The 17,009-nt window shown below is 40.1% G+C and overlaps 1 protein-coding gene across 1 annotated transcript; it reads right to left on the bottom strand.

Moving 5' to 3' along the window:
- Positions 1-6,524: 6,524 nt before the first annotated feature.
- On the bottom strand, positions 6,525-16,081 carry il12rb1 (interleukin 12 receptor subunit beta 1). Its single transcript, XM_076726946.1, has 15 exons — positions 15,950-16,081; positions 15,386-15,509; positions 14,681-14,832; positions 14,375-14,517; positions 14,247-14,280; positions 13,696-13,818; positions 13,079-13,155; positions 11,558-11,786; positions 11,299-11,445; positions 10,891-10,989; positions 10,076-10,231; positions 9,841-9,996; positions 9,622-9,691; positions 9,372-9,441; positions 6,525-7,262 (listed from the first exon to the last, which is right to left on the bottom strand). Exons 1-15 carry the CDS (start codon positions 16,044-16,046, stop codon positions 6,933-6,935), a joined length of 2,007 nt encoding a protein of 668 aa, XP_076583061.1. The 5' UTR covers positions 16,047-16,081; the 3' UTR covers positions 6,525-6,932.
- Positions 16,082-17,009: the final 928 nt, after the last annotated feature.

Below are 17,009 nucleotides of genomic sequence, written 5' to 3'. Positions count from 1 at the left end.
TGAAGACTACTCAGCTCTGCACCCACTGACTGCATTTTATTGGTTTTACCTTGTATAAAATACTTTTAATTTTTCTAACAAACACTTGCTGCAGACACAGTGTGTGATCTGCTGTGTGTGTAAATTTGTGTCCTGTTGGTCTAGTTTGTTTAGTGCTGCTCTGCCACTGTGTTTCGACTGCAAAATGAGCTTTAAGGTAGCTCTGCTGGACCAGAGTTAGCCTACATGAAATGCATGAAATGGTAACATTTATGTGGTCCCTCACAGAAAAGATGAATAGATTGTTGTGTGTGTGTGTTTATTAGCTGCCGTTCGCTGACATATTCACAGTAAATCATTAGGTGAACAGTTTAAACAAGCGATATATCTTCAAAGCTTTTTAGCAGTTTTGCGGAAATAACATCTGTTTGCGTGTGTTGATAATCAGCTCCGCAGTGCTGATGACCTGAAGGTGTGAAGTCGACATAGATGCTGTTTTCCACTTGACACCAGCAGAAAGAGCAACAAGCTCTGCTTTGAAGCTAAAAATGGAAGGTTTCAGAAGTCAGGGGAGAAATTTCACACCATTTGCTACGATTTTCCCCTTACTGTCCCCAAATCTCATTTCACCTTCAGAGACAGCTCACATGCACACCTGACGTATGAAAGCGGTCGGATGAACAGTAGTAGTGACTGATCACTGTCGTTTCAGCGGTTGGAAGGACACCTTGCATCCTTACATGCAAATCCTGCATCTGTGTTTTCTTTCCAGACTTCAGAGACACTTTAAAATACATGTTTTTTTTTTATTAGTATTTCCTGGATTGACAATGTTATGAGTTCCACCTGTGTTCGACAAGTCAACATGTCTGCTGTGGAAACAACTCCAAAAATCAGTCACGACATGCTTCAGAGTAGCAAAGTATCAGCACGCCCGGGACAATCAAAATGCCCAATTTGCAGCGCGAACAGTGAACGTCCTCCTCTTTGTGATGACTGAATAGTTCCTTCTTAAGGGATGACATTTTATTTCTAATAACGTCGGATTGCATATGCCGTCAATGAGTGTACGCTGAGGCTGAAGCATTCATCATATTCCATGAGGCATAATGTTCCTTCACAGCTAATAGCCAGATGTGTTTGATGTGATGTTCGTTACCATGCAAACAAAGAACAGCATGCGTTCATAAAGTGTTTTCAAAGCACAGTGAAAACACACTGAGTCCTGTCTCACAGATTCCCATTTGATATTTAGATTTTTGCAGAGGAGTTAACTCTCTGAATTGCTGCACACAGCTCAGATTTTTTAAAAATAGAAATGAAGAGAAAGCAAAAATTATACTTCTTTCTCAATTCTACGTCATAAACCCACTTTTGCTTTGCACTTCTGTTATCAATGCTAATATATGCTCACATTTATCCATTTCACCTGGTGCAATTTCTAGGTTGTATATTTCTCTCAATTGTGCAGTAACACTGTTTATTATCCATACTGGCAAGAGTTTTTTTTATAAACTGTATATATTGTGCATATATGCATAGGCCTAGTATTTCTCAAGTGCAATACAATACGTGTCATGTCAGTAGTTAATTTTCTCATAAGACTAGCAACAGTAATTTTTTTTATGGCAGTAGGATTCTTTGGCATCAACTATTTTTTAATAATTTGTACAAATGTTCATATGCATCGACCTTGTATACTTGTATTTTCTTATTTTGACCTCTTTATGCCACTGTGCTTGCTCTTTGTAAAACTTGCTGGCTGTAATGACTAAATTTCCCCTGTGTGGGAACAATAGAGTCCTACTTTATTTATCTTCAGTCTGATAGTCACTCTGTAACCTTTTCTTAGATCTCCAGAACTCAAACAGTCAAACCAGTTACCTTCCAGTTAAAGGCCGACTCCCTCACTGTGCAGGACAGCCACCATGACACGAGTTAATGTTAATACTGCTGCTGCTGCTGCTCTCTACATCTGTTTTCCCCCCAGAAGCTTTCCTCTCTCTGGTTGTGTTAATAACTCCCTGCAGTAGCCTGCAGCTTTCATTGTGAATTTAATGCATCTAACTGTCTGTCTGCTTATAAATCCTCACCTGCGCACTTTTATCAGCTCTGGGCTACACACCCACTGTCCAGAAGTCCAGAAACATCCCAAAATACAGGCAGGGGGAAAAGTCTCTGCAGATACTGACAGTGCCACACATTTATAGGAGGTCACAAGTTATGACTGAAAGATGATTTTGTATGAGTACATTGTTTGTCTGTTTTAGGAAAATTCTGCTATCTACATTCTGAGGGTAATTGAAACTGTGACACATTTTTTTTCACTCATCCTTTCCTAATTACACATAATCTCTATCTACAGTATATTTAAATATATTTATTTCTACACACTCACTTTCCAACATCAGCCTCTCTACCTCTGGACCACTGGCCTGACTTCTCTAATGAGGAGCAAAAGCAACCCAAACGCCGGCTGACACTGCCCTCTGGTGGCCACGAGTCACAGTACAGATGGGGAAGCATAAATTTCTAATTAACCCTGAAGGTGGCAGCATGGCACTCTTTTGTCTCTTAAAGTAGACGACTACTATTATTAATTCAAAAGAGGGACAATTTTTCATGGAGTGTCTTAGAATGGAGATCACCTTTGGCATAATCTTATTTATTTCCCACAGTGAGCCTGAATTTTACAGAACATGTTCCTATTTTTCTCAACAATAATTTGTTGGTATGGTGAGACTTAATTATTGTGTCTGCAACGTACTTGATTTAAAAAAAATGGGATGAAATCTTTGAGGAGAAGGATGTCAAGACAAAGAAGAGGCCGTCTGTTCTGGGAAAGAGCTGTGCCTTTTTCTTGGTTTGGAGAAGAAAAAGAAGAAGATGCAACAGCAATCCACATCCAGCAGCGACACCTAAGTGGACTTCTTCATTCTGACTTTTCATTACCATCAAAATAAAATAAAATAATAAAAATAAAAACAATAAATTTATTCATTTTATGGTTCTGCAACTTTAAGTTCAATCAACATGTACAAACTCCACTGTCAGTAAAAACTGTGGTGGCTGATTGGTGCTGGGAGCAGCAGGGAGACGCCCACTACAGACAGGGGCGGGGCTTGTGGACAGGCAAGCCAGGCAGTTGCTTGGAGCCCCTGGCCACTAGGGGGACCCCGGGCACTTATTTTCAACAACGATTATTGATAGGCCTGGGCTTTCAGGGACCTCTGTTGGTCCCTGGACCTCACTTTGAGAACCACTAATCTATTTTTTGAGTATTCATCTCAAATGTCCCAGAAATTGTGCATTTATGTGTGCAAAAAACAAATTTTTGCAGCGTGCAAGGATGGGGTGGGGGCCCCAGGGATTCCAGAGTCTGTGTGATGCTGCAGACGTCCTCTGCAAACTGCCGCCACTCGCTCTGTTTATTGGCTGTGGGTGATCTGATCTTCCTTCTCTGAGATGCTGCGTCAAGTGCAGGGGGTTGAAGTTCTTGGAGGTTCTGGGCTTTGTGGGGTGATTGCAGAGCAGCGCACCTGTGCGCTGCTCTGCAAACTCCCTCTCACTGCATTGTGACCAATTGGTTGCGGGTCTGTGTTGTTGCCATTTTGCCCATCCTGTTGGGGATCCAACTGTCTCTTCTATTCCACCGCTCCTCAGGGATGAGTAGGATTATATGGGACAATGAAGAGTCTTCCACTTAAGAGGGGAGACAAAGGGGAGATAAATGTCACAAGACTAATGTTCATGTCTAAAAAGGACAACACTTATATATGTTGTCGAGTTGTGTATTTACATTATCCCAAATGTTTCCAACACGGTTCAAAACCCCCCCCCCCCCCAAAAAAAAAAACTGTTTTACAGAAGGTAACAGTGTGTTTCATTTTGTCACCTGTTAACAGCATCATATCCTCTTTACCCCCTCTAGTTGTTTTGTTTTCCTGGAAACCAGATATACCAGATAATACCGCACAGTGAGGAAGGAAGTCGGTGAAATAGCTAGAAAGCTGATCTTTTGTTTACTATTGCTGCTCACTCATGATGGAGCACAACGATTCATGTTCACCAACAATGGTGGCTGTTAATTAGCCGAATTTCCCTCATGAGGCACTACAGGATTTGTGAAGTTTCATGAATAAATCAGTTTGTTTGCAAATGATTATGTTTTTAATTTACTTTTTACACAGCGTCCCAACGCTTCTGGAATCGAGGTCGTACATGTATCATATAGGTAAGACGCACACACATTACAAACTGAGAAAAGAAGAAAAGATCTAGATCAATATCACTATTACCATCAGATGTAGGCTTGTGCATTTAGACATGAGAAATCTCCAAATGCATCCAAATGTTCAACTTTTTTAATGTTCATCAAAAACATGTAAAACACTGATTTACAGTCCAGAATGTTGGTTTTATTTTTGATCATGAGTCAGTTTTTTAAAAACCAAAAGCTATGGTCGGATAATTCTAGCTCAGAATTATCCGACCTCAAATAATAATAATAATAATAATAAATAAAATAAAATAAAATCAGCATCTATCCTGTCCTCTGCTGGACAATCTGTGATACAACATGTAACTTAGAGCAAAGCGTTGAAGGATGGCAGTGTAATCATGGATAACGAGGGGGGCAAACACTGTGTCAGTTTGATTTGTTTAGATGTACAAGTATAAAGTGCATCTTATTTTCTTGTGTGGCAAAAATGATTAAAGTAAAAGTCCTAATTTTGTTGATTAAATACTGTATGTTTACTGATAGGACTGAATCCCATTCGTCTGGACAGCTAATAGTATGAAGACAGACATCATTTGCTTTGGGTCATACAGTATACGACAACATGTCATTTCTTCTTATTCTATACTGATTACAGACAATCTTACCTCATACTCCTCAAACCAAATGAACTGAAAATATCCTGAAATGAAATACTGACAAGTGAAAAATAATAATCATCGGTCCACTGGCACCAGCAGTGGCTTTTCTTTCCATTTCTTCAGTTATTGCAGAATTTAATCTTGGAAGCTCGACAAATGTTTTTTTTTAGCTTTTACCCAGATAAAAGTTTTTATTTGTAGTTATTCCAACTGTGGGACCTTATAGCTGTCAATCTTCATTCATGAAGACAATGAATCTGATGAAACTTTAGCCTGAGTTCATGGCCAGTGACCAGGGCAGTGCTGTCAAAGAGCTACAGCCAAAAAAAAAAAAAAAAAAGTACACATCAACTCCCTGCTTCATTTGATCTATCAGAGAAGGTTATCATTGCACAATGAGAAATGAGAAAAGGAGGATTTTTCAAACAGTAAATGAATCTAAAACTGATATTTACCGTCTTGCAATGTTTTATCTTAGAAGTATAAAGTTGCATAAAATGGAATTACTCAAGTAAAATACAAGTCCCTTGAATTTGTGAAGTACGGTACTTGAGGAAATGTACTTACTTACATTCCTCCAAAATCTCCCATATAGGCTTAACAGTTAAATATTGGTATATGACTAAATGTTGATAAAGTCAGGTCTGGAAACTCAAGTCTGTATGTCCTCTAAATACATGCTCGTACTGTCTTTAATATAGATACAGCATATTACTTCGACATAGAGAGACAGAAAAAACACTGTGGTATCTGTTTTTCCTCACCACACATCATGTTGATCAGGTGTTAGCCTGCTGTCTGTGGTCGTGACTGATGATTATGATCTCGATGTGGTGAAAGTGTCATTTGTAAAACAACAGACTGACGTTCTCGCTGGATTCATTCTCTTCAAGAAGAGAACCGAACACTGTGTTGTTCCTGGAATCTGGGGTTAGGGTTAAAGTCGCTTTTTTTCTGTTGAGAAATCAGCCTGCAGTTTGGTGGGAAAGTGCTGCAAGTCTGTCATCGCTTACAAATCGACAGGGTGTGCTCTAGTTTGAACCAGGTAGATCGAAACTCTGCAGAAGTCTCTTTGGCTATGAGTAATGGAGGCTTTCACCTTGCATGTGCTACCTTTTTTTTTTGTTTTTTGGTCTGACCACTTCCTGTCAGATGTTCATCTCTTGACAGCCTCACGTTGTGCTACTATTCCTTTGGTTATGGCCAAACAATGGGCCAGACTTTTTGCAGAAAAGCAGGTATTTTATTTTTATTTGGACATCTCTTATCTGAGGTAAACACTTTATGGTTCCATTATTTATATTATTTTATATTAGTCATATTATTTTACTGTATTTTGTTGAGTTTCAGTCTGTGAGGCTGTATTGCTTATTGTAGAGAAAATCAGACTATTAAAGGTGAACCCCATCTGATATTTGTAACATAAAGATATATAATAATTAGTGATGTTTAAATAGAAAAAATAATAAATTACAAAAAAGCGACTCAGATAACTTTCAAATGAGAACACCTACTATGACACTGTTCAGGCCAGGTGTGAAAGATATTCCCTCTTTTTATTTATTTTAATTGTGTAGTTATTAATTCAGTATTTCCTCTTAGAGCGTTAGCTTGTTAACATTTGCTAACATGCAAAGCAGCGCACAAAAAGAAAGTTTGAACTGATGATGGCGTGAGATGAAAAGTCTCTAACTTTGTCTGTGATCAGAGTTTCTTTGTGTGGAAGCACCTAAAACTAGCAAAACTCATGAAAGCCTGGACCAGGATTTGCTATAATCAGTTTACTGACAACGTGCGTTGACTGCCAGTGGTTAACCCTCCTGCTTTCATGTGCATGTAAAAAATGTCACTGGCAAAATTCAGCAGGAAAAATTAAACAAATACTTTCCTCATTAAAAGATGATTTCAAAGAGTCTTTGTCATCCGGCATTAGAAAAACACAACAAATCTTCAAAAAGACAGAACTAGAACAGGAAAGGTATTCGTCTGGTCTTAAGTTTCAGTCAACAAAAATGTCAGCCCTTGATATGTTTGTGCAGTTTTGTGCGGTAAAACCATAAGTTAAGTCCATTTTAAGTCGAGTCTGTCTTGCCATCAAGGACCAAACCATTCCTGTATATCAGCATTGCAATCTCATTGTCCACCTGCTCCAGATCTGTCACTTCTCCTCCCCTGGAGCTCCTCAGCGCCTGTTCTGTGGAGCCGGGGCTCAAACACTCATCGCTGGTTCCTCCTGACATCTTCGAATCACCCCTCTCGTTCTCCACCTCCTCGTCGGTGCCATCGTCCCACTCTCCTCTGAGGATGGTGGTCTCCTCTGCGTCTCTGGGGACATGCTTGCCCTCTGGGTGTAGCTGGTGCAGCGTCAGCTCATGCACCTCCTCCTTTCTCTCCAGCATCTCCTGTTGTAAATCAAATTAGCAGAGGGAAGTCAGATTCAAGATTCCAAACTTTGGGACCTCCTCACAGCAGGAACACTGACCCCTGCAAGAGACTGGCAGCTGATGCGGACTTTGAGAGGCGACTCAGGTGCCCACACCAGGCTGCGACCACCCTCTTAAGACTTTTTACATCTACTCTGTGAGTTTAGTTTCAGCAGACATGTGACAACCAAAGAAGTAGTTACATGGTTTTCACATAATGGTTCACTATTTGCATCACAACATTTACTGTACACTCTCTCTACTGTGTTCTGCTTTCTGGTCAAATTAAAGGTTTGTGGTTCTCCCACATAATCTTTCAACGGGCTCAATAGGGACTTTCCTCAGTTTCATCTACTTCCCTTCCCAGCTGCCTCCCTTTTTCTGTCTTTTAATTCCTTATTCCTCCACACACCTGACACAAACTCACACATAAAAACACAAACATACAACTGAAGTGCTTCCTCACTGCCACCGTGAAACTCAGGATGCTGCTGATCGTTTCTCATATTTCTACCATTTCTCTGCTGTTAAAGGTAAACTGTAAATCCTTCAAACATGAACAAATAATCATGTTTATTAGGATGAGTAATAGGAAATGTGATGTTCATTGTTGAATGTTGTCATTATTCATCCAAGGTGTCTGACGCATGCTGTGAACAATGTTGAAATGCCATTGAAAATTGATCATTTAAAATATATTCGATTGACCATGGTGAGAAGCAGATGAGCCCCTCGTATGAATCATTAATTAATCCTCGCTCTTTGAGGTGAAGTCACGTGGAACCATCCCACGTGCGTGACGGCCTATTGATGAGACACGCGCTGGAGCAGGTATATCAGCTGCAGCATGTAGTGGACACTCAGTTAAGTTGTTTTTAGTTGGTTTGTGCCTTGATGTTTCTTTCAGTCCTTTGTCTTTAGTCTTTTTCAGTTATTTTTGCTCACAACCACACAGAGTAGCTTGATTTAATTCTGCAGAAAACGTACTTTTCTACTTTTCTTCTTGAAACTTTCATTTTTACTCGTCACGCCAAGCCGCATAAGTCATATTTTTGTTGTTAGAGTCTAGTCACGTAATAATAATTTTGAAGACATTTTCGACCGGCCATCGAAGAGTTTCTCAGTGTTATTATTAGTAGTCAAAAGCCTTGCCAAACGGTCGCCAACCAACTGACCACACCGAAGACCTGCAGCCAGCTACTGACCCGTTGGTTCGGGTTAAATAACCATCGGAAGCCGTTCCTCGTCTGTAGCCGACACCGAAGATCCTCAGCTCCCGAGACATCCCTGTCCAACACCGGCTCTCAACCGTGGTTTGCTTGATTCGTCCGGCAGACCGGAGCATCGACAGGAGCGTCGCTGACAGAGGAGGCATGCTTAAGCGGTTTTGAATGAGGGTTGGTCCGTGAGGTTGAGATACTGTCAATTTGTTTAAATTCTCTAAACCGTTCATTCAGCAAATTAACTACATATTCGCGTCCCCATTTTTCCCTTAAAACCTACTTCTCACTATCGCCAAACTCATTCTGCCATGCTCTTGCCATAAGAGTTTGTGTTACTCCATATCATCCATGTAATCTGTCGTATTATCCATGATTCATATTCATTTCATGAATATGTTATTAACGAATGCACCATTAATTTAGAGGTTTAATAACTAATTCCCCTACACATGCATGTAATTCTGCAGGTGTTGTTTGTTCAATATGATGAAATGTGGCACGTTTCAGTCATTTCTTTTATTTATTCTTTATTGCCACTGTAACTTGAATCCTAAACCTAAAATACTGCTGTTTTATTACTAGATTCCACTTGAAGTTTTATATTTTACCAACTTTTTTAAAACTTTCTTTATGCTCTTTTGCACTCAAACTAACTGACAAGCTGTGGTTGAAGTCAAAGAAAATTCCCACCACTGTGGACAAAAACATTTTGTGGTTCACATCAGTGTGAAAAGAGTGACGTCATTAGCACTTGTGACCTAACAGTGAATTTCTACAGTGTATAAATGACTAAGAGTTTCAGGAAGAGAGAAAAAAAAAAAAAGTCACACGTGCTTAAAAGGCTGACGCTGGCAAAGCCTCTTACCTGACTCTCATAACAGGTGAAATCTGGAATAACAGGTGTCGGCACAGGAGGGAAGATCTTGTTTTTGATTCTAAGTGTTAGAACAGAAACTGTTAGAAAAAAAGAGCCATCCAAGACGAACAGCTGATTGAAAGATGGCACGTGCTGTCATTAGTGTCACTGTGAATCGGACGGGACAGAGCTTTCACTCCTCGTACATACTGTATTTTGCTGAGTTTCTAAAAATACATTTATTTCAAAATGTACCTACCTCTTCAGGATACAGGTGCACGATGTTGTGATGAAAAAGAACAAAAGCAGCAAGCTGAAACTCCATAACACTAATTTAAGGTAAAAAAAAAAAAACAAAGACGGGGGAAATTTGTTAGAACCTACTTATGGTACATGTGGAAAAACTGCTCTGCTGACTGGTTTTTTAACTTTACAGACAGCTGTTTCAAGATGACACTTGATTCTGTGCGTCTGATACCATTCACACGCGTCTCCGGCGGCGTGTGGATCGGCACTGTGGCTTTAGGTCCTTCTCCCATCCGTGTCACTCCAGCCAGGCTGATGTTGTACTTCGTTCCTGGAGTCAAGTTTTCCAGAAGGTGTTTCGTCAGTGAGGCTGAAATGTTCTGGCACACTGAGGAAATGAGATGAGCAAATGTGTTATTGGTTGGTTTTGCAAAAAGCTACCAACGAGTGAAAAAGTGACTTCACACCTTTGGGCTCATCCTGTGAGCTGATTTTCACGCTGCAGAGGCTGTAGTGAGTGAGGAAACCTTGCTGGTCTGCAGGGGGAATAGCTTTCCAAGACAGGTGAACAGAGTTGTGTGTTTCACTAAAAGAAATGAAGTCCTGAGGTGCTCTGCGTGGAACTGAAGAAAAAATTAAAAAAAAAAATGTACATGAACATTTTGTCCATGAACGTCTGCACAACATTTCAGGGCAATCCATGTGACACATGTGGAGATATTTCAATCTGGACCAAAGTGGTGGAGCGACAGACCGGCCACCCACGCAGCTACACAGGTAGCACAGCTAACAGGAGGAGCTTCCTATTGGTCAATACCTGAATTATGTTTCAGAATTGGAAAGAGAAAAGTGGAGTTTCTGCAGTAAAAAGGGGCATCTCCTACATGCACACACTGCAAACAAAGTACACTTATGAGATTACTGCTGCAGTTTTTGCCCAAAAATGACATAATGTTCACGTTCAAGCTGAGTGTCAAAGCTCGCTAGCGGCCGTGGTAAGTATGACTCTGTTGAGAGTAAAGGAAGGAATAATATGACATCATTTGGAGCCACAAGGTCCACTGAGGGAGGTGGCTCAGGTGGTTGGATGGGTCAACAAATATCTGCTTCATTTCTGTGCCGAAAAGGAAGCAAACCTCAATCAAATGTTACGTCTTCCATGTTCCCATCCTGCAGAGCAACAACAACAAAATAGCGTCCTTTGCTGCTTCATTTGGCAGCACTTTCTGCTAGCAGACGCTGTGTGTCTCAATGTATTGAACTCCAATGTAAAGACACTTACCACCCTCTTTCTGATAAAAGAGGCACATGTTAACGGTCTGTGGTTTCCTACCATCACATCTGTGTTCAAAGTAAAGGTAGCGAACATAATCCTTGACGGCTGCAACAGAAACAGAAAGAGAACCAAACTGGTTTAGACTTTTCTGTACACAGAAAATAGGTTGAATGTGAGTTAATGACACAAACAACTGACGCTGGAGACTAACGGATGTGCTTGGTTGAATTTCCACTGCATCTGACCTATAATGTGACCTATTTTATTATTTTTGTAATGCTGGTAAATGAATGAGAGTGAAAATAATGTTTTGCACCATCAGTTGAATTTGGTGCTAAATTAGGACTCTATGTTCCCTCTGTAGAGCAGAAGAGATGAAGCTGTGTGGTTAAAAGCACTTTCAATACAACTCACTCTTTCTTATTTGCTCCCTTTCTGCTTTTCTCTTCTTCGCTGTCAAAATGATGACATTTTTTGGCCTCAAATCTTCATCTTGAAGCTCGTACAACTCAAGGCAAGTCATCTTATTTAATTTTCCATCCAGTAACGTTGTGGTACAAACTATCGGAGGAGAAAAGAAACAGTAGCTTGTAAGGTCTGCTTAAGGATGAGTATACATGATATGCGACACACTGAAGCACACACACACAGACACACACACACACACACATACTTTCTAAATCTGCAGCAGGTTGGACTGGGACTGGTATGATTGCTGGAGGAGAAGGTCCTGCTGCGTTTGTGGCAATAACAGAGATGTTGACAGCAGAGTACGAGACATAGGTAGTGTGTTTATGTGATTTGACGGGATGTGTCCTGCTCTGACACGGACATCCAAGAGAAGACTGTGTGTCCCTCAGGCTGTACGTCACCTCTGTGACTGCTGCTGCATGAGGCATCGGCTGAGGAGCAGAGGAGAGCTCAGTTCAGACAAACACAGCAAACTGAACCAACTGAAGGAGCCCGAGGGCAATGGAGGTAAATCAGTGAAAAGGAAAGTCCAAGACAGAAACACTAACATGTCAGAGTCACTTGAGCTAATGCTGAGCTAATGATCAATGTGCAGGTAAAAATGCTGTGAGTCAGCGGTGAGAGCCAAGATTTTCTGTTAAATTTGAACGTTGAAAAGGTGTGCGTGCCTCTTCCAGTGCAATTCAACATTTCACATACAATTACCTTGAATCAAAGTGCATCATTTTCAAACTGGTTGCATAATCGGGCATACTTTAAGATAATAGAAAATACAGTATTGCATATTACTCAAACTCCACCTGCAGGTTTTAGTGATATGCTTGCTTTAAGACAGATTTTATCATACAATTTAAGATAAAACAAATTGTTAAAAACAACTTCTTAGTTGTGCTAGTTAGCAGTGAGCCTGCCTGATTTTGAAGATTTTCATCTATTTAATCATCCTCCTTATTGGTCTTATTATTATTTGTAGAAGCAGCAGTGCACGTAGTAATAGTAGCTCTGTAGAAGGAGTGGTAATTATTATTTCTGCTGTGATAAACTGTCATGTACCAGTACAGTGTTTGGAAAAGAAGTAAATCCCTACATTTCTGGCATTTATATGCTTTTATCTAGAACAACTGATAATAATAAGTAGCTCACTGAAGCAACTGTTATCAGACAACATGGTGAACACAGTAACAGAACCACACGCCTCAGACCTTCTGATCCTCTCTATTCGAAGCAGATCATAAAGCACTGATCATCTGGTTATGATGTTCAGTTTAAAATCATTACATATTAATATGTGTCAGATCGTTGGATTATGTTTTTTCACACTTTCTTGAACTTTTCAAATATAGTCTTTATCTATTATGTGCCTGTTCAACAAACCTGTCAAAGAAACCTGTAGCTAAAGTTTGTGTGTTGTAGTGCGAAGTGGACATCAAAGGTCCAGTTTCATCAGATTTTGCGATGTATTTATTATATAATTATCATATTTTTCTCTGTTGTATAAAAAGTTTCATTGGGAACATTGTGAACATGAGAAATTTATGGTTGCACATGATAGAGAGAGGAATAAAAACACTCTCACACCCATTTCTGAGCTGTGCCCTGTTTGTATTCACCACAGTACATTATTGCACAATATGGGACAAAATCAATGGTGTTGGTGAAAAGTAACAACTGCACACCGCAAGTGTGACTGTTTGGTGCTGTTTTCTCTTCACTCTTCTCTTACCTTCCACGTTAGCGTCACCTTTCGAGTTCTATTTACAAGTGTTTCTGTCATGGTGACCTGAGGGTTTTGCTCCAGCTCTGCAGTAAAAAGACATCAGCAAGGAGACAATTCATGTTATTTTTAACCTAGTTTTAGGCTCTTTGTTTCACTTTTACAACAAAAGAAACGTGTTTTTGTGTCAAAGAGATCTTCAGTAAAGCTGCATCTGCTCACAGCTTACTATCTCAAACCTGGAAACATTTTGCAGAATTAAAACCCCACAAACAATAATAATGATGATAGTGTACGATGCTACATTTCATATTTGAGTTTCGGATTATGATACACAGCGTGCACAAATCATTTCAGGTCATTAATCATACCTGAAACCACAGTTTAGAGGGGGCAGAGTCGGTTACAGATATCACTCAATGGGAATTTAATGCTCTTCTCTGCTGCACTGACTCTTCAGGTTTGTAAATGAATGGGACTTTCACAGCAGGCCTAGAGCAGCTTTAAAACGACTAAGCATTTACATTTCTGTGCCTGATTATATTAATCATTAGACACAAAGTCAGAAGAATGGATTTTTAAAGTACAAAGTGTTCAGCGACACACCATGAAATCTATGACTTCACCTGCAGGAACAATCACAACTGGAGACCAGTCGCTCCACAGTGGGTTCAGGACCTGATTGGACCGATGTCTGATTTGAACCTGGTAAGCTGTGTCCTTCAGCAGATTCTCAACAATCACCCGGTCTGTTCAGATTCAAGGACGAAAGAGAAACGTTTAAAAAAATGTCATAGTTGTTTCTATAGCTATTTAGAAATCACGTTTTTCCTATTGTCAACACCAACGCTAACAATGAATTCAGCCCTTAAAACCAGTGAGTCACACTGTTCAGTCATTACCATGAACTGGAGCACTGCAGCTCATTTTGAGACGTTCACTGTCCTGCTGCCATTAATATTCACCAGCCCCCACTGAAAACAGTCCCCAGCAAATTCACTAGTTTGTAGTAACGTTTGCAAAAGATTACACCAGCCAGCTATATTATTGTGCTCTTTGAACATGATTGGCATAAACAAGAAGCACAAAAGAAATACGACAAACAGAAAATGAAGTTGAGTGAACTTTTCATTCAAAAGACTTGAATTCCAAAGACATAAAACACAAGGCTACTCACACATAAAGGTCTCGTTGGCAATCTGTCGTGTTCTCTGTAAGAATAATACAGATAAAAGGTCAATTATGGTCGTTACAGAAGGAAAACAGCTTCAGATGCATTAACATTGGTAACAAGCTCTGCCTCACTTTCTCCCATGATTCTGTGGGGTGTTCATGTCGTCGGAGCCGGACCTCGGCTAAAGCTGGATGCTTCTCTGCTGCTTTCCAGCTCAACTTCAGGTTTTTTTTTAACCAGGACATGGAAATATTCTGTGGTGCTTCATACTTAACTGTTGAGCAAAAGCAAAGCATTTTGAGTATGTTTTTACATTCGTTGACTAATTATACTTCTGTGCTTTCCCTGTGGTGACATTACAGTGAAAGCTAAACCGGCTGTCACTGTCACAGTTAACTTGCTTGCTTGTTGGGTGAAATGAGAAGAGTGTGCATTACCTGTCTGCCCGAGCACAACAGACCTCCTGGTTGACATGCAGCTGGAGTTTCCTGCGCGAGCTTCCACCCAAATGTCAACTGGACGATATATGATAAGCTGTTCCTCGTTGAACAGAGACCAGGTCTTCTTAATGCCCCCAAATTTTATTCCACTACAGACGAATATGCAGAGCTTTAAGTGCAACATTGGACTGAAGGCACGTGTTAACCTCTTTGCATACAGTTTTCTACATTAGTTTATTAGGTTGCTTTAAGATTACCTGATCAAGACATGAGAGTGGTATCAATCTTCTCATATAACTCTAATTTCATTTCACTAAATGTTTTCCTTTAAAATCATCTTTTTCCACACAAACTCGCAGACTGTGTCTCATATTTTTGACTTAATCTTGTTCCAATTCTTCATTAGATTTTAACAATGAATAAAAATTGAGAGAATTACTCAAAACGTAAGATTCTGCTGCTATTCCAAATGCCCTTTCCATCATTTAAGACACATCCCTCAAAAATTCAGCATAACATATTTTTTATCTTTGGAAACTTTGTGATCTCCTCTAGGCTTTAGAGTAAAGTCATGTGGGTTTGAACAAAGTCTCAGCAATGCAGATTCATAACATACTAAGAGAAAAGCAAAAAAAACAAACAAAAACAAAACAAGTTCTTGGCTGAGCAGATTTGAAAGCTCAAACACTGAACAATACTCACTTAAAGTAAAGGTCAAACATCACATTGCTCTCAGTCGTGTTCATGCTCCATTCACACAGGTACACAGACTCATCCGTTCTTCTTCTGAAGCACTGAGGACTGGAAGGAGCCTCGCATGTCGACCCTGAGAAGAAGCACATTTCAAAATGATCAAAACACGTTGATTTTAACATTTCATTTACTAAGTTGTTCCAGAAATGAATAATAATAATAATAACTGAAAGAACACAGCTTTAGCAACAAACCAAATACAGCAAGACAACTTAATAGATTTATTTTTAAAGCAGCATATCAAATGTGCTGAGCAAACTATGAAGGCAGGCGCTTCAACAGGGCTGCACAGAGCGATGTAGAGTGGATACCAACTGCTAGCGGAAACCACATAATGCTGATAAGCTAACCAATGTCTTGCAGTAGATGTTTGACTTATACTGCCAAGGAATTCTCACTTTCACATGTCTGACGAAGATTTTTCACCGTGTCTTGATGTGACCGGATAGAAGCAGGAATAAAGCAAAAGCTACCATGAGGTTACTTAAGTGAAGTAAAAACAGGTTGATTTACCTCTGCTGATCGTTGTAAGGAGCATAAACACAACAACAGATCGATGCGGTGAACACCAAGTTTCCATGAGGTGCAGTAGAAAGTGTGGAAGGATCATTCTTCAGCATGTGAGAGTCCATGTATTCTACCTGACTTCATAAAACTCAGTTGTCTTTCTCGTAAATGTCAGAGAAGTTTCACTTGTCTCAGGTTTCATGACCTGCAACAGCAGTGTCAGGGGCGGGGTGAGGTTACGCTTGACACATCAGCAGACAGACACAACAGCCATCCTGAAAGCAACAACTCTTTGAAGTCTTTTTTTTCTTTTTAAGTCCATTTCCCTTTAACTGTTTTTGTTCTCTTCATGCTGCTTGTCAAAGAGAAACTGAAGGAAACTCTGCAAACTACATCAGACAGAGTACAGACACCTACGTCAGTGTTTCTAAGTTCACCATCATGGTAAAAGAGGGAAGTCGGCCAAGAGGTTTGGAGCGGGAGGAGAATAAGAAGACAGCAGTGTATGCACTGTATTGGCAAAAGTATTGGCTCGCCTGCCTTGACTGGCATATGAACTAGTGACATCCCATTTTTAATCCATAGGGTTTAACATGACCTCGGTCCACCCTTTGCAGCTCTAACAGCTTCAACTCGTCTGGGAAGGCTTTCCACAAGGTTTAGGAGTGTGTTTATGGGAATTTTAGACCATTCTTCCAAAAGCGCATTTGTGAGGTCACACACCGATGTTGGACAAGAAGGCTTGGCTCTAAGTCTCCGCTCCATTTCATCCCAAAGGTCTTCCATAGGGTTGAGGTCAGGTCTCTGTGCAGGCCAGTCAAGTTCATCCATACCAAACTCTCTCATCCTTGTCTTTATAGACCTTGCTTTGTGCACTGGTGTACAGTCGTGTTGCACAGTTGCAGAGTTGAATGTTGATTCTCAGTGGGTTTTGCAGGATAGTGGCCTTTTAATTAGTGTCATTTGATACAGAGTTAATATCAAACATATATCTTGATAAGATACACCAGTGTTCCTGATGCACTTCTATATGTTGATTTATGTCATTTGTATTCAGTAAAAGTCC

The sequence above is a fragment of the Chaetodon auriga genome, chromosome 3, assembly GCF_051107435.1.
Source record: "Chaetodon auriga isolate fChaAug3 chromosome 3, fChaAug3.hap1, whole genome shotgun sequence".
NCBI classification, from domain to species: Eukaryota; Metazoa; Chordata; class Actinopteri; order Chaetodontiformes; family Chaetodontidae; genus Chaetodon; species Chaetodon auriga.
The sequence above is the reverse complement of the archived record's forward strand: the minus strand, read 5'-3'. Positions and strand labels throughout refer to the sequence as shown.